Source organism: Chiloscyllium punctatum, chromosome 9 (assembly GCF_047496795.1).
Source record: "Chiloscyllium punctatum isolate Juve2018m chromosome 9, sChiPun1.3, whole genome shotgun sequence".
NCBI classification, from domain to species: Eukaryota; Metazoa; Chordata; class Chondrichthyes; order Orectolobiformes; family Hemiscylliidae; genus Chiloscyllium; species Chiloscyllium punctatum.
Genome location: NC_092747.1, coordinates 10,323,838 through 10,342,176, shown reverse-complemented (window position 1 = coordinate 10,342,176; position 18,339 = coordinate 10,323,838). Strand labels below are relative to the sequence as shown.

Below are 18,339 nucleotides of genomic sequence, written 5' to 3'. Positions count from 1 at the left end.
GGGTTTGATCTATACGGAGAGGCTGGGACTGTTTTTTTTCTGGAATGTTGGAGGCTGAGGGGGCGACCTTATAAAATCATGAGTACCATAGGTAGTGTGAATAGCCAAGGGTAGGGGTGTGCAAAACTAGACGGCATCAATTTAAGGTGAGATGGGAAAGATTTAAAAGGGAACTGAGGGGCAACTTTTTCACACAGAGGGTGGTGCGTATGTGGGAATGAGCTGCCAGAGGAAGTGGTGGACGCTGGTACAATTACAACATTTAAAAGGCACCTGGATGGGTTTAGAGGGATATGAGCCAAATACTGGCAAATGCGACTAGATTAGTTTAAGATATCTGGTCGGCATAGACAACGTGGAACGAAGGGTCTGTACATCTCTACGAGTCTTTGACTCTGCTTTTACTACAGAATCATCAAATATGTACAGAATGGAAAAGGAACCCTGCAGCCCACCATGTCTGTGCCGGTCTATCTACTCTAGTCTCATTTTCCAGGACACAAACAGAAGTTGCTGGAGAAACTCAGCAGGTCAAACAGCATCTGTGGAGACAAAAAGCCGAGTTAACATTTCGGATCCAGTGATCCTTCCTCAGAGCTGTCCGAAGAAGGGTCAGTGGATCTGAAACATTAACTCTGTTTCTCTCTCCATGGATGCAGCCAGACTTGCTGAGTTTCTCCAGCAATTTCTGTTTTTGTTTCAGATTTCCAACATCCACAGCTTTTTCTCCCCCCAGTTTCTCGCACTTGGCCTGTAGCCTTGTGTGCTACGGTACATCAAAAGTGATCACTTAAATATGGCATTTTGAAAGAGCAATTCATCGAGTGCCAACCAGATAATGAAACAACTCTCCTTTGAAAATCAGTTTCCACCAACACCCTTGAGGTATTATGAGACAGATTGACACCATGGGGGCTGAGATATATTATTTCCCCTGCCAACTCCATTTTGATTTAGCTCCTCTCTCGTTCCCTACCCTACCCTTTTCTTATTGTTTTTAAAAACCCTAATGTGCTTAGAAAGGCAATTTGCCATCCTTACCTGGTCTGGCTGGCATGTAATTCCAGATCCACGGTAACGAGGCTCAATCTTAACTGCGCTCTGGACCTACCAGTTCAAGGGCAATTAGGGATGGCCCACATAAACTGACAGGTGAGTGGGCCACCATCACCTCTCCAGTGCTCTCTACTCCACTCCCTCGATAGGTGAGGCAAGGACAGATAGGCATTGGAGCAGACAGGGCACTACATTTTATGATCCCCACCCATAAACCACTTGGGAGGGTTCATGAAATTAGAGTTAAGACAAAGAAGATTTTATTTTGAGACAAAGAGCAATAAATGATTGGATTGTCCAGCTAGGAAGGGTTAGAGAGGGAAAAGCAGTAGAAACATTCAGGGAGAGGAGCTCCTCCAGAGTGTCCTACGCAATATAAATGTATTGCAAAGATATAGTTACCATATGAGAAATACAAGGTTTAATAAACTAAACATTTTGACCCTTGGGTGTGATAATCACAGCCCCACAAAGGGTCTAAAACCTGTTTCCGGTCATCTTTATTAAATGGTAGGCAGGATGGTGAAGAAGGCTTTTGGCACGTTTGCCTTCATTGGTCAGAGTATTGAGTATAGGAGTTGGGAAATCATTGTTGCAGCTGTAAAAGATATTGGTAAAGCCACATTTGGAGTACTGCATACAATTCTGGTCGCTGTGCTATAGCAAGGATATTATTCAATTGGAAAGGATGCAAAAAAGAATTATAAGAATGTTACCCGAGACTGGAAGGTTTGAGTCATAAGGAGAGAATGGATAGGCTGGAACATTTTCTCACTGGAGCGTCAGAGGCTGAGGGGTGACCTTAAAGAGGTTTATAAAATCATGAGGGGCATGGTTAGGGTAAATAGACAAGGTCTTTTCCTCAGGGTAGGAGAGTTCAAAACTAGAAGGCATAGGTTCAAAGTGAGAGGGGAAAGATTTAAAAGGGACCTAAGGGGCAACGTTTTCACACAGAGGGTGGTGCGTGTATGGAATGAGCTGCCACAGGAAGTGGTTGAGGCTAGTACAATTACAACATATAAAAGATATTTACAATTGCAATCCCACACCTGATGTAATTTAAAGATCCGACATATGAAAGTTTCCTGTCTGTACATATGGCTACTGTATATTTTGCTAAATTGCATTGAGATTTGAATACAAATTGACTTGTGAACAGACTCCAGAATGGAACCCTTTTACAACCTGGAGACTGCCTGTAGTGAGAGATATCAATTACTGAGACAATCTTAACAAAATAAAATATCGGGTAAGAGAAATAAAGAGTTAAACAAAACAGAACTTTTCATTTTTAAGAAGTTAGCTTAATGTTATGCACATGCTTGGCCGCAATCATAACGGCTTTTGCCCAAAACATCAATTTTCCTGCTCCTCGGATGCTGCCTGACCTGCTGTGCTTTTCCAGCACCATTCTAATCTTGACCGCAATCATTCCTGGTTGCATTGGTGTCAGCGAATGCATCATTCAATAATATGCTGCTTTCCTACTCCTCCTGCCAAAATGGACAAGTTAATGTTTACCTACATTGTATTCCACCTGCTGAGTTTTCACCCACTCACCCAACCTCCCTAAACCCCTCTGCTGCAGACTTCCTAGCTCTACTAGCACACGCCTGCTTTGGTAAAATCGGCAATATAGGCCAGTTCAGCCCTACGTTCAGCCAGCCACGCCTGCTCTGTCACTCGATTTGATTTGGTGTCAGCCGTGCCTCGGGGTCACTACTCCCACTTCAGAGCCACTGGGCTTATAATCCTACTCCCGGGGACTTGAGTAAATCCACTCAGTCGCTCCAGTGCAATACTGAGGGAATTACTGTGGGAGCATCACCTGGAGGATGAGATCTTAAACCAGGGACTCTGCCTTCTGACATGGATATAAAGATTCCACGGCAACAATACAAAGACTGGGAAGTGTTCATGGACAATACTTATCACACAGAATCACAGTAGCTGGCTGTTCCGTCCATCATGCCTACACTGGTTCTGTTATCTGGTGTTAATCTCCTGCCTTTACTCCCATATCCCTGCACATCATTTCTACTCAAACAATCATCCAATGTCCATTTTGAATGTCCCAACTGAACCTGTCTCCCCCCAGATTTCCAGGCAACGTATTCCATACCTTTAACCACGCGCTGCATTAAAGTGTTTTTTTTTCTCAAATCAGACTTGTTTCATTTGTTTACCATAGTCATACAACATGGACCCTTCAGTCCAAATAATCCACACTGACAATGTTCCCAAACTAAACTACTCCCACCTGGCTGCACTTGGTCCATAACCCTCTAATCCTTTTCTATTTATGTACTTATCCATATGTCCTTTAAGCGTTGTAACTGTACACACATCTACCACTTCCTCTGGCAGTTCATTCCACACACAAATCACTCTCTGTGTAAAAGAAAACGTTGTTTCTCGTGCCCTTTTTAAATCTTTCTCGTCTCACCTTAAAAAATATGTCCCCTAGCTTTGAACTCTCCGGGGAAAAGATCCTTGTGGTAGGCTTCAACCTCTTTATCTTTGCCCCTCATGATTCTTTAACCTCTCCAAGTTCACCCCTCAATCTCCTACATTCCAGTGAAAAATGTCCCAGCCCTTTCGGTCTATTTTTATATCTCAAACCCTCCATTCCTGGCAACATCCTGATAAATATTTTCTGAACCCTCTCCAGTTTATCAACATCCTTCCTATAACGGGGTGACCAGAACTGCGCACAGTACTGCAGAAGAGGCCTCACCAATGTCCTCTACAACCTCAACATGACGTCCCAATTCTATACTCAAAGGCCTCAGCAATGAAGGTAAGCGTGCGAAACACCTTCTTAACCACCGGTCTACATATGACACAAACGTCCCTCTAAATCTGTGCCCTTTCAATCTCATTTCTTTTACAAGCTTATCCAGTGGTTTAGACAGTGGGTTTGGATCAGCTCAGGCTTTCAGGGCCAAAGGGCCTGTTCCTGGACTGTAAATTTTCTTTGTTCTACACCCAATATCTCTAAAACGGTTCACATATTCATCAATATGTTGCTGCTTGTGGGATCTTGCCGTGCGTAAATTGGCTGCTGTGACTCCTCCATTAGCAGAGCAATTGCACTTCAAACATACGTCACTGACTGTAAAATACTTTGGAATGTCATGTAGTCATCGAAGGAGTGAGGTAAGTCATCCTTTCTGTTAGATTCTGGTGGACCTGTATCTCGATTCCATCTCCCTCAGTCATGAAGTTGTCCCTCAATTGTGTCAACTGCCTTTTGTGCAAAAGAGCTCCAAATTTCTACCACATCCTGTTTGTGAAAAAAGCTGTTCCTCAAACCCCTGAAAGGCCTGCCTCTCGAGTTCGGATTATTTCCCCTTGTTGTCTCCCACCGGGGGGAAATAGGCTGTCCGTCTTACTGCAGACTTTAATTTTGTATTATCACAAAAGTAGCCAGCTAAATCATACAGGCTGTCACATTACTGGAGGCTTCCACCACAGAAATGCCTTAGCAGAGGTAATCTTTTATTCAAAGGTTACCCTTGAGTGCACTAGGTAGCTGCTGCAATTTGTCACTGTCAGAAGTAGCTCAGCAGCAACAGAAACTCTCACCATTCGGGTTGATGGACCAGCAGAGAATAGATTTCTCCAGCATCTTAAGGTGTATGAGGATCTTCAGAACCTATTCCTTTCTCCCTAAGCAAGTCGGTCAAGAGCTACCTTCTCAGTAAATCTCTATCCCACCTCTGTCAGAGAAAACAGAACATTACAACGTGCGCTGGTGTAGCCTTCAAATGCCCAACTGCACTTCACAGCAACATTGACAAACACAGTCAAGCGCTATTCCATCAGATGACCTAAATGCTTATTTAAAGAGATGAGTCCTGAGGGAGGAAAGACCAGAGAGAGAGATTTAGGGCCATTAACTGTACAGAGTGGGTGAGTGGAACAATTGGAACAACATAGTGGCATTATCACTGGACTGTTAATCTGAAGACCCAGATAACATTCTGGAGACAATGGTCGAAACCTGCCATGGCAGATGGTGGAATTTGAATTCAATTAAAGAAAAAATCTGGGATTAAGAGTCTGCCGATGACCATGAATCCATTGCTGATTGTTGAAAAACCTATCTTGTTCATCAATGCCCTTCAGGGAAGGAAACTACCATCCTTACCTGGTCTGGCCTACACATTGACTCCAGACCCACGGCAATGTGATTGACTCTTAACTGGGCAATAAATACTGGCCTAGCCAGTGACACTGTCATCCTGCCACAGGCGAGAATTGGAGGAGCAGAGAGAGTAATGCAGTGGGGTGAAGTTACAAGGATAGGGAGGAAATATGTACCACTGTGTAACGATCAGGAATGGCTGCTGCCTCTTTACCAGAAACACTACCCTGACCAAAATTACACATCTCACCACAAACACTGGCTTTGATTTGTGATTTCATACCGAGGGATTATCATTGCTCCTGCAGCTTTAAACATAAAGGTATGAACTGATTAATTCTTTCTCCCCCTACGATCATATTCTTACATTAACTTCACAAAACACCTTGTCAAGGGGTGAGGGAAAAGCCATACTGTGCTGATAATGACACTCAGGGATTGCCATCTCAATACTCAATGGGCCAAAGGGCCTTTTTCCGCGTCTTAAACCTCCATGACTCACTGACTCTTTGGAGGTGCCTTGCTGCATCACCTCCCTCAGGTGGGACCCAAACACCTCCAACAGCAGAGGGCATGGAGGGTTGTACCTGTGTGGGAAATCCTCAGCAGGACAGAGGACTGCAAATCCTGGACCGCCAAGGGATACCTGCAGCAAGATCAGCACATTTCCCCAATTGCAGCATCACAGGCCTAGTGCTGCCTCCCAATCTCCAAAGCAGCCAAGCAGGAGGCGGTAAACATTGGTAATGGTTTTCCTCAGCATGAGGACGCGCGGCCTTACACTCACACTGCCTCTGTCAGTACACTGCTCACTGACACTGAAGACACTGTTTCTCATTGAACCCTACAGTGTGGAGCCAGGCCATTCTGTCCATACCGACCCTCCGAAGAGCATCACAGCCCAGACCAACCCCTGTACCCCTAATCCTGCATTTCCTATGGCTAGCCCACATAGTCTGCACATCCGTGGACACTATGGGCTTTTAAACATGGCTATTCCACCTGACCTGCACATCTTTGGACTGTCAGAGAAAACCCACGCAGACACAGGAAAGAATGTGCAAATTCCACACAGACAGACTCCCCGAGGGTGGAATTGAACCCGGGTTGCTGGCGTTGTGAGGCAGCAGTGCTAACCACTGAGCTAATGTGTCAGCTGACTTTCCCTCCCCTATCGCTGGCAATGGCTTCTCTTTTTCTCTGATGTTCCCCTTTGTCTTTCTTCCATCCTCCACCTGACGTTTGGCCCTCTCAATGTTCCTGCTCTTTCCCTGATCCTATTCCCATCCAGATGCCGACACCTGGCCTCACCCCAGCTACACTGCCCATTTTCACTTCACCCTCTTGTCCAGTTATGTTTGCCCCGTAATGCTCCCTGCCTTAAATACACAGCTCCCACCCTTCCTTCTCCCCCTTGCCCCAGGCATTGTGAGTCCCCTCTGCATCCCAGTTTTCTCCTTTCGTTTACCCAGAAGCCTACTACAAAACACGCCATTTCAGTTCCATTCCCCACCATTCCTTTATTGCCCTGCCCAACCCCCTTTTGCTGACACCCAGTTTCACACCAAAGCCCATTTCCAGTTCAGCCCCACTCGCTTGCCCCTGCTTAGGTTTATCAGGTGGCTGCTCCCCACTTTCGGCAGGTCAATGCATAGGGCTTGTACTATGTTGTACTGTAAGCATTTAACTATGACCGTTTCTATCCAAGTTATCATACAATAAATACCTCAGTTGAACTTGCTTTCGCCACATTTCCAGGCAGCAAACTCCATATCCTAACTATTCACTGTGTGAAAAGGTTTATATAGAAATGATGTGTGGGTATATAGGGATAAAACTGCTTTTTTGCTTTTAGAAGTGACTCACTGGTTAGCACTGCTGTTGCCTCACAGTGTCAGGGAACCAGGTTTGATTCCAATCTCTGGTGACTGCGCGTGGTGTTTGCACATTCTCCCTGTGTTTATGTGGGATTCCTCCGGGTGACGTGGTTTCCTTCCACAGTCCAAAGATGTAGAGGTTAGGTGGATTGGCCATGGTAAATTGCCCATTGTTTCCAGCGATGTGTAGGTGAGGTGAATTAGCCATGGGAAATGCAGGGCTATGGGGATCAAGTGGGACTGGGTGGGATGCTCTTCAGAGGGACAGTGCAGGTTCGATGGGCCAAATGGCCTGCCCTGTAGGAATTCTCAGAAAAGGTAATGGATTGGCACTGGAGAGTGCAGGTACAATGGGCCAGTGTTTCTGTTTTCTTTGCTTTGTTTGCAAATCATTTTAAATCCTTCATTTTCTTTCTCCCTTTAATGAGCGGGAAAAGCTTCTCCCTGTCGACTCTATTCAGCCCGCTCATGATTTTGAAAACCTCTTCCAGATCGTCTCTCAGCCTTCTTCTCTCCAAAGGGAACAAACCCCAGCTTCTCTGACCAAACTCAGAGCAAAAACTCAGTGATTCCTCATACCCTTCCCGAAATGCGATGATCAGTGCAGGTTTGCAGGAGTCAGTCAAACTAACAGTAGAGACAGATTTTTAACCTCAATTATTCTACTTTAGGGGAACCAGCAAACTTTCTCAGGCTGGACGTTCGTTGGTACCACGACTTCCATTCCCTCTTCTTCCCCCTCCCGTTAGTCAGGAGCTAACAACAAAACCAGCTCCTCTTATAGACAAGAGGAAGAAGATATGAATACAGAACTTACAGTTTTCATTCATTCATTGACGAGATGTGGGGGCCACTGGCTGGGTCAGCATTAATTGCTCGTCCCTAGTTCCCCTAAAGAAGGTGATGGCTAGCAGCCCTTTCTCATTCATTCACAAGATGAGGGCATACTGGCTAGGAGAAAGTGAGGACTATAGCTGCTGGAGATCAGAGTCAAGAGTGCAGTGCTGGAAAAGCACAGCAGATCAGACCTCATCAGAGGAACAGGAGAATTGACGTTTCGGGCATCAGTCCTTCATCAAGGCTCATTCCCAAAACATCAATTCTCCTGCTCCTCAGATGCTGCCTGATCTGCTGCGCTTTTCCAGTACCACGCTCTCATGTATTGGCTGGGCCAGCATTTATTGCCCATCTCTAATTGCCCAGAGGGCAGTTAAACGTCAACCATATTGCTGTGGGTCTGGAGTCACATGTAGACCAGACCAGGTAAGTTTGGCAGCTTCCTTCCCTAAAGGACATTAGTGAACCAGGTGGGTTTTCCGACAATCAACAACAGGCCATCATTAGACTCTTAACTCCAGATTTTGTTTCTTTATTGAATTTAAATCATCATATTATACTCAAAAGCAACACAAACCTGATCCATACAAACTGCCAACATTTAATGTCTGGATACACAAACAAACAATGACAGTTTTGTATCTGCAGGTGATTGACAGAGCTACAGAATAATTCGGTCCCTTTATTCAAAAAGAGGAGAAGAATGGAAACACTTTGTGCTATCAATGGCAGACTGAATGATTCCTCTCAAGTCTGATGTTCAATGGTTTCATCAGCATTAAACTTGGATGAAACACCACAGAAGCAACTAGTAATATAACAAAGGGAAGGTTACAGTTTAAGTATAATTACCTCCAGCAATTTAACTTTTAACAGGATTGTAGATAGCAAGGTTTGCTCAAATACAAAAGAATGCTGTTAAAATGCATTAAGGCAGCAGGCAGCAATTTTACAAGGCAGTGATACTCCTGATAGGAATGACCTTCGAAGGCAAGGAAAATGTGTAATAAACTAACACATTATAATGTATCTTTTTAGAGGAGAATAGTTTATTAGAGGCAGAACCCTAAAAGGACAAGCCTTCGATTGGAGGTCATAATGAATGTGTCATATGAGCAGTGAAACCTAGGCTGGCATTTCAGTGAGTAATGTGGGAGTACATTTGGTTGAGATATTAAATCAAAGCCCTGATACTACTCGGAGGTACAATTGTGAATTCAGCCATAAGTTATCCCCAGTTCCCAAATCAATTTTTATCCCCCAAAACAACATCACAAACGCAGGTGATCTGGACATTGTCTGAAATGGATTTATTTTAATGTTAAGAGTATGCGTTAGTACATGGAACATAGAACGTTACAGCGCAGTGAGGGCAACTTAATATTCCAGGATTTTACATGCTTCAGGCGAGATAGAAAGGAGTAACCAGCAGGAGATAGAGGGATAGATATGTAATCAAATCAAGGAAAGGTGTAAAAAGAACAGGGTTGTTGTAGTGGATGATTTTAACTTCCCCAATCTTGACTGGGTCTCCCTTAGTTCCAGGGGCAGAATTTGTTAGATGCATCCAGGAGGATTTCTTGAAACAATATCCAGATAATCCACTTGGAAAGCGGCCGTACTCAAACTTGTATTGGGGAATAAGCTAGGCCAGGTGGTCAAAGTTGCAGTGAGGCACATTTTGGGAACAATGCTCATAATTCGGTAGGTTTTAAGATAGTTACAGATAAGACTGGCCCTCGGGTGCAAAAGCCAGATTGGAGAAGGCAATCTACAACAGTATTAGGTGGAACTGGAGAAATAAGACTGTTTGAGGGTAACATGTGGGAGTCTTTTAAAGCCTAGTTGCTCAAAGTTCAGGATCTTGATCGGTGAGCCAATGGACCGAGGATTCACAGAAGAAGTTTTAATTTAGATAAATGTGAGGTGCTGCATTTTGGAAAGGCAATTCAGGGTAGAACTTGTATTCTTTATGATGTGGTCCTGGGGAGTGTTGCTGAACAAAGAGACCATGGAGTGCAGTTCACAGTTCCTTGAAAGTGGAGTCACAGATAGATAGGACAGTGAAAAGAAGGTGTTCAGTGTGCTTGCCTTTATAGGTCAGAGTTTTGAGTAGAGGTGTTGGGAGGTCATGTTGTGGCTATTCAGGACATTGGTTAGGCCACTTTTGGAGTACTATGTGCAATTCTGGTCTCCCTGCTTTCAGGAGGATATTGTGAAACTTGAAAGAGTTCAAAAAAGATTTATGAGGATGTTGCCAGGGTTGGAGGATTTAAGCTATAGGGAGAGGCTGAATAAGCTAGGGCTATTATCCCTGGAGAGGCTGAGGGGTGACTTTATAGAGGTTTATAAAATCATGAGGGTCATGGATAGGGTAAATGGGCAAGATTTTTTCCCCAGGGTGGGAGAGTCCAAAATTAGATGGCATAGGTTTAGGGTGAGAGGGGAAAGATATAAAAGGGAGCTAAGGGGCAACTTCTTCACGCAGAGGGTGGTACGTGTATGGAATAAACTGCCAGAGGAAGTGGTGGAGGCTGGTACAATTACAATATTTAAAAGGCATCTGGATGGGTATATGAATAGGAAGGATTTAGAGGGATATGGGCCATGTGCAGGCAAATGGGATTAGATTTATATAGAATATCTGGTAGGCATAGACGAATTGGACCGAAGGGTCTGTTTCCGTGCTGTATATATCGAAGACTCTATGACCAGCATGATCCTGTATAGATGAAAGATAAGGATGGCAAAATTCAAGAACCGTGGATGACAAGTGATATTGAAAGTTTAGTTAAGAGTAAAAAGGAAGTATATGTAAGGATTAGGAAGCTGAAAACAGACATAAAGAGGAATGAGGGGGGCTAAAATGGGCCATGAATCCTTGGCAAGTAGGACAAAGGATAATTCCAAGACATATGTCAGGAGCAAGACAGTAGCTAGGGAAAGGGCAGGTCCACTCAAGGACAAATGAGGGAATCAATGCATGGATCCAGAGCCGACAGGTAAATGGATAGGACTGTGGGAGGAAACCAGAGCACCCAGCAGAAATCCACACCGACACAGGGAGAAAGTGCAAACTCCAGACAAGACAATCACCAAAGAAGAAAGTGAGGACTGAAAATGCTGGAGCTCAGAGTCAGAGTGTAGTGCTGGAAAAGCACAGCAGGTCAGGCAGCATCCGAGGAGCAGGAAAATCGATGTTTCGGGCATAAGCCCTTCCGGCTGGGTTGATAAGACCTGATGGAATCTATCCCAGGATACTGAGGGAGACAAAAGAGATCGCTGGGGCCTTGACAGAGATCTTTGTATTCCCTTTGGCCATAGGTGAGGTTCCAAAAGACTGAAGAATAGCTAACACTACTCCTTTTTTTAAAAAAAACAAAGGCCAACAGGATTAGTAAGGTTGCAGACAACATGAAAATTGGAGGAGTTATGGATAGTAAGGAAGGCTGTCAAAGAATGCAGCAGGATTCAGATCAGTTGGAAAGCTAGAATTATAGAATCCTTACAGTGCAGAAAGAGGCCCATTGAGTCTGCACCAATCCCTGAAGAGCATCCCACCCAGACCCAACCACCATCCTCTCCCCAAAACACGCATTTCCCATGGCTAATACAAACAACCTGCACATCTCTGGATACCACAGGGCAATTTAGCATGGTCAATCCATCTGACCTGCACATCTTTGGACTGTGGGAGGAAACCGGAGCACACGGAGGAAACCCACGCAGACACGGGGAGAATGTGCAAACTCCACACAATCAACCGAGATTGGAGTTAAGCCTGGGGTCCTGGCGCTAACGACTGTTCCACCGTGTTCCCCGCCCCCCCGGTGGAGAAAGGTGAGTGGAGAAATGGCGGATGAAGTTTAACCCAGACAAAGGTGAGGTGATGCATTTTGGGAGGTCAAGCGCAAGAAGAAAATATACAGTAAATAGCAGGATCGATATACAGAGGGATTTTGGATGCAAGTCCATAGCTCCCTGAAAGTAGCAACACAAGTGGATAAGGTGGTGAAGAAGGGGTACGGGATGTTTGCCTTTGGTGGTAGGGGCTTGGAGTATAAAAGTTGGCAAGTCATGTTGCAGTTGTGTCACACTTTAGTTAGCAGATTTGAAGTTTTATATTTAGTCCAATGATGGAAAAAGACTTGGAGCCTCTACCATCACCATTTACAGTTCCATAAAACTACGGACATGCAAAAGGGCACACTGCTCCACAGCAACTCGGGGGGGGGGAGGAGTGTGGGGTGTCAGTTAACTTGGGCAGCCAGTGGTCAATAGGATCCATGCCAACAGCAATAGCTCTGACCCTTGTTTTGCTGAGGTGAATTTGGGATCTACCTCCTTGCACTAACCATGCGTTGACAGTCAGGCACAGAACATAAGAACAACCACCAATATTCCCTTCCATCTGTCTGCCCAATTTCCAAACACATTCAAACCTTACAGTTGTAGCTTCTCTTGTTCATCTTTGGAGTCTATGTCCAACAACAACTTTGTTAGTAGAAGTTAAAACTAACTTCAATGATTTATCAATGATCAAAACAATTTTAACACCAGCTCTGAGGAAGACCTTTTTATTGAATGTTTTACTGGGGAGTCAACAAGGGATTGTCAGTGCCTGACAGTTGGGCCACGGTTAACATCATGTACACACAGGTCAGGTATAACATAGGTTAGAGTCAATGACCTTACATTTTTAACTTGCTGCCCAAGTATAAAACAGGTGTTGCGGAACAGGCACATCTCATCCAACAATAATACCAGCTTCCTTGTTTAAAGCAAAAACTAACTCATTTTCAAGCCTGACACGTATTTGGTATTTTGAGAGATTGCTGTGGGAGGTTTCTATAATGAATGGGGATGGGGGGGGGGGAGCAGTAATTCAGAATTCCAGACTAATGTTCCGACATGGCTTCAAATCAAATCATAATATCTGAAATTCGATACAACTTTTACAAACCTGGAATGAAAAGCTAGTGATGTCAACCATGGAATGTTACCTGTTGCAAGAAATACCCATCTGCCTCATCAACGGCCTTTAGAGTCATAGAGCCATAGAGTCAGAGATGTACAGCATGGAAACCGACCCTTCAGTCCAAACCATCCACGCCGACCAGATTCCCAACCCAATCTAGTCCCACCTGCCAGCACCCGGCCCATATCCCTCCAAACCCTTCCTATTCATATACCCACCCAAATGCCTTTTAAATGTTGCAATTATACCAGCCTCCAACACTTCCCCTGGCAACTCATTCCATAACTTACCTGGACTGTTCCACATGAGACTCCGTACCTACAGCAACCTACACCTGACGAAGGAACAGCTCTCCAAAAGCTTGTGATTTCAAATAAACCTATTGGACTATACTCTAATGTCATGTGGCCTCTGACTTTGATTCTTCAAGGCACTCAAATAGCTGAGCAATGCACTCAATTTAAGGCTGCTTAGGAGTGGGTAATAAATGCTAGCCATATCAGTGAGGAACATATACAAGTGGCAAAAGGAGAACCTGCTACTCCAGTTTTACACCCAGCCCACAAGATGAAAATCTTCCCCAGCTCAGTCTCCTCTATACTTCCAACCCCAACAATATACATTCAATCTAACCTCCGAAAAGCAATTTCCCCTGCAAGCTATTATACGCTCTTCCTTATGTGATTAGATTAGATTCGACTCCCTACAGTGTGGAAACAGGCCCTTTGGCCCAACAAGTCCACACCAACCCTCCAAAGAGTAACCCACCAAGATCCATTCCCCTACTCCCTACTAATGCACCTAACACTACGGGCAATTTAGCATGGCCAATTCACCTGACCTTTGGACTGAGGGAGGAAACCGGAGCACCCGAAGGAAACCCACGCAGACACGGGGAGAATGTGCAAACTCCACACAGACAGTTGCCCAAGGCTGGAAATGAACCTGGGACCCTGGTGCTGTGAGGCAGCAGTGCTAACCACTGAGCCACTGTGCCATCCACGTCCTCGGACTTATGCTCGTTATGAACCGGGCTAACACTGATTGTTTTCAAACATTTAATCCTTGTAGCCAAACTGGATTCTTTCACCCGTGACTCGCAGCACAGATCCTCGAGATAAAAGTACATTGATCTAAAGTAGGACATAACTAGTTCAGTTTTAAATCTGACACTGAAACCTGTAGCAGCATTTTAATCCATGCTTTTCATTCATGGTTGCAGCTCAGTAAGAGTGCTGTCATCATTAAACGTCTCTGTTTTCCTTGCTAATTTTAAAACGTGTGTGTAATAGTAACATCAGAAGCGATTTAGAAAAAACACATTTAGTCACCTACAACAGGCTGAATCTTAAGTTTTCTCGGTTAAATGCAGGTTGCATAGAGTTCTTTGGAAGGATTTTTGCCACAGAGCCTAAAGAACTTCCTTGCTGTATCTTATCTCATTAACTACCTACTTTATTCCTAAGGTGAATGGCAGATCGGAATCTATCCCCATCTCACCAACCGCTGTTCCCCGAACTCTCCAATCAGCGACTGTCCATGAAAGACCAGCAACCCTTGTATTTGCACCATTTTAAATGGATACTGTGCACCCAGATCAGCACTGACATTACAAAGCTGCCTGCTCAGTTCAGAGCATTTCCAGCAGGTGTCGAAGGAGGGGAAGATGGAACCACGATTTCTGACAGGGAGCTACTGGTTTTATTCAAAGGGGTGGTGCAAAGCAGTGGAGTCCTCTTCCTGGAAGACCAGCAGAGGTAGCCATGATACTAGAACCCAGCGGCCTGTTCTTCGGTCACTGCCCTGGTCAGTGCCATCTCTGTGGTCCAAAGAAACACCTAGACCTTCTCTTCTGAACCAGGGTAACTCTCTGCCACTTCGCACTCACCCTGTCTCTGCAACTGTCCCCACTTCCCACCAAGGCTCACATTCTCTCACTCTCACTACTGCCTCTTGCCTCACTTGCTTTCAACACCCCCTACTCCCAATCTCCCACATCCCCAACCCTAAAAGTTGCCTCTGCAGCTGGTTCTGGAAGAAACAGCCCAATCCTGAGGGCTGCCCAAGACCAGGCTGCTGCTCAGTCCTGGCAGGAGAGGACCCTGTGGTGTGGACAATCAATGACTCTAACCAGACACACAGGGAGGAACAGGAGCAGCAGACTAGCATGTGGGAGGCAATAGCACCCATTGCCCCAAGGCTGTGGCAATGCAGCAAACCATTGGACTGTCCACCATGAACACGTTGATGGCTACCACGCCCAGGGTCCTCTGCTGGAGAGGCACTCACACACCTGCACTTCATTGGCCCAGCCAGTGGTCCTCAGGACTGGAGGCATGGTGACAGGGGGATAGGAAGATGGTGAGTACCTCAAGTAGCTTTTCCTCACAAGGACACAGGGCAGTGCCAGGATGGGCTCTAAGCCATACCTAGGCTTCTCAGAGGTCCTCACTCACAACACTCCTACCATTCTCTATGCTGTCTGATCCCTCTGTTTATGCTAAGGAAGGTTCACTTGTACCTGCCAAGACCACCCCTGGCACGAGTGGGCCGTCTAGCCACAAATCCCACCCGAGAGTTGCCTGACCAAACCTCTAACGACATTGGGTTCCAGTGCTGAGCAGGTTCCCTCCACCCCAGCTGCAAAACCAAGGGATTACATGGGAGGGGGAGGAGATGAAAACATATCGAGAGCACTTCAATGAGACAGTGACAATGCATCAATACTTGGTCAGGTCTCCATGTGACTCCAGACACACAGCAATGCGGCTGACTCTGAACTGGTCTCTGAAATGGCCCAGCAAGCCACTCAGCTCAAGGAAAATCAGGGATGGTAACAAACGCTGGCCACGCCAGTGACACCCAGATACAAAGGAAGAGCTAGCAATAAAAATATGATCTCCAAAACTCAAAATCCCATCCATTAAAAACAAGACTTGAACTTAGTCATTCTTAATATCACACTTTTATCGATTTACAATGCAGCATTCAGACAGGTGACATTAAGACAACGGTTGGAAATTGTCTTTACTCTGTAGAAACCTCAAAGTGTCGCTGAATCCTTTGTGATACAGGGACTCCATCGTGGCTTGCCCTGGTGGAAACAGTGCCTGTCTGAGCCTCACAAAATTTGCAACAGACAACTGTAGTTGGAATAAGGGGAGGGCAGTGTGAAAGAGAGGAAGAAACAAAAGAAAACAAAGAATTATTAAGACAGCACACATAGTGTCAAACGCAGGAATTGATGACCTGCTTACTAAAGTCAACAGCCCTGACACAAAGGATTATCTGCAAGAAATGGAATATTTGCAGTCAGCAAAAGATCACAGAATGAAATCACAGCACCTTATTACAGTAATGGCAATGAAGGAAGCCATTTGGCCTTCTTAAGAAACAGTTCACCTCGTGCCTCTGTCCTACCCTTTCCCTCCAGCACTATATATTTTTCATTTCAGATAATGATCCAACTCTCACATGAAAGTTTTGAGTGCATCTGCCCTCACCACAATCTCAGACAGGGTATTACAGATCCTAACCACTTCCTTCCACTCGAGGAAGATTCGCTTCATTTTGCCTTTGCTTTTCTTCTGTCAATCCCTAATATCTTTGCCCCCAAGTCTCGATCCTTCCACCCTCACATCTACTCTGTTTGCACCCCATACGGTTTAATTACCTGTATCGAATCTTCTCTCAACCTCCTCATCTCCAGAGAAACTGTCCCAACTGCTCCTGTAACATGACACCCCAACACATCTACTCAATGCTCTGACTAATGAAGGTATGCGTGCCAAATGCATCCTTCACCACCCTGTCTACCATTTAATAAACAGGTCTTAGATTCAAAGCATAGTCCTTACAGTTTGTTTTCGGCAGTTGGATATTTTTCAGGCTTTCTCTAGGAAACCAGTCACGGAAGCCTTGGAGTTGACCCCATCATGCTGAAATCCCATCACCAATCACCCTTCATTAACAAATGCATTGCCTTTGACAATAGCTCTGCCTCTCACTGAGTCAGGCACTCAATATACCTAACATTCACCCATTCATGTCAGCCGGGGCTCCCTGATTAAACCAGATTAAGAGCCCTAATGAGGGAACTCAGATTGAGGTCCAGCTGCCTGCCCTCTGTACAATCACTACACATGCCCATCTTCAGATCAATTTATATTCCTCAATCGCCAAAGTATATGAGAAGACATTGGGATATTAACACCAACCCAGATTTGGAGAAAAGCCAGAGCATAGCTTTGGCACAAAGATCACTTTGCTTTGATACACCGTCAAATAGGGAAGCAATAGCTAGTGGTATTATCGCTAGACAACTCAGCTAGTGTTCTGGAGACCCAAGATCGAATCCCACCACGGTAGATGGTGGAATTTGAATTCAATAAAGAATCTGGAATTAAGGATCCAATGACGACCATGTAATCATTGCCAATTGTTGGGAAAACCCATCTGGTTCACCAATTTCCTTTAGAGAAGGAAACTGCCATCCTTGCCTGGTCTGGCTGACATGGGACTCCATACCCACAGCAATGTGGTTGATTCATAATCACCTTTTGGGCAATAAATGCTGGCCAAGCCAGCGCTGCCCACATCCTGTGAGTAATTTTTTTTTAAATCAGGGCCTAATTGTACATTGAGGTCACAGCCAGGTCAATAAATGCATCATCAGTGCAAACAACATTATGGTTTCAATGGCCGTTGCAAAACCGCACTGTTAAGGTGCAGGTACTTAAACAATGGAAAATATTTAAATCAACATCTTTGAAATAAGGAAACTGTTGTTTTTAAGCACTTGACCAAAAAGCTCACTTTGAAAAGCACTTACGATAAACTCTTGCTTAGCAATCATGACATATAGATTGCTTTGGGACCTGTCTTGAGGGCAGATATCCAATTTCCCACTGAAAGGGGAAACAGTCACAGTCTGTCCAGTGGATAAGAGTGGAAGTCTGTTTGTTAATCCACCATCAATCCACATCTAGCAACAAAAAAAAGCAAGGTTTTAGATTGAGATCCCTGTTCAGAGGGTCAGAGTGAATAAAGCAGAACCAATAAATCTTTCAGTATACACAGCAACAAAACTGTTAACACACCTAATTTTTCATTTAAGAACTAGTGACCCTGCTCCAGTCATCACACTGAAATTTTCCCCATTTTATTTATGATTGCAACATTTATAACCAGAGTTTTACTTTATAGTAGTGTTTATTTATACATCACCTTCCACGACCACTGGGCATCCCGAAGTGCTTTACCGTCACTGAAGTACTTGTGAATTGAAATGGCAATAATAAGATTTCACTGAACATCATAACACAGAAAACACAGCAAAGCCATAGAGGTGAACAACACAGAAACAGACACTTCAGTCCAACTCGTCCATACTGACTAGATACCCTAAATTAATCTAGTCCTGGGAATCGGTTCAGCTCAAT

The 18,339-nt window shown here is 44.7% G+C and overlaps 1 protein-coding gene across 13 annotated transcripts in view; it reads right to left on the bottom strand.

Annotated features, from left to right (window-relative positions):
* The window catches only part of pnpla4 (patatin-like phospholipase domain containing 4), a 77,961-nt gene that overhangs the window by 8,300 nt on the left and 51,322 nt on the right, over positions 1-18,339 (bottom strand). For 11 of the 13 annotated variants that reach the window (XM_072576866.1, XM_072576864.1, XM_072576871.1 and 8 more), the window contains 2 exons: positions 17,730-17,882; positions 15,845-16,041 (listed from right to left, as the gene is read on the bottom strand). In XM_072576866.1, coding sequence (XP_072432967.1) covers positions 15,901-16,041; positions 17,730-17,882 — 294 coding nt within the window. In that variant the 3' untranslated portion in view covers positions 15,845-15,900. Of the gene's footprint in view, positions 1-15,844; positions 16,042-17,729; positions 17,883-18,339 lie in introns of those variants that run through there. The other 2 variants (XM_072576869.1, XM_072576868.1) reach the window with 1 other exon arrangement.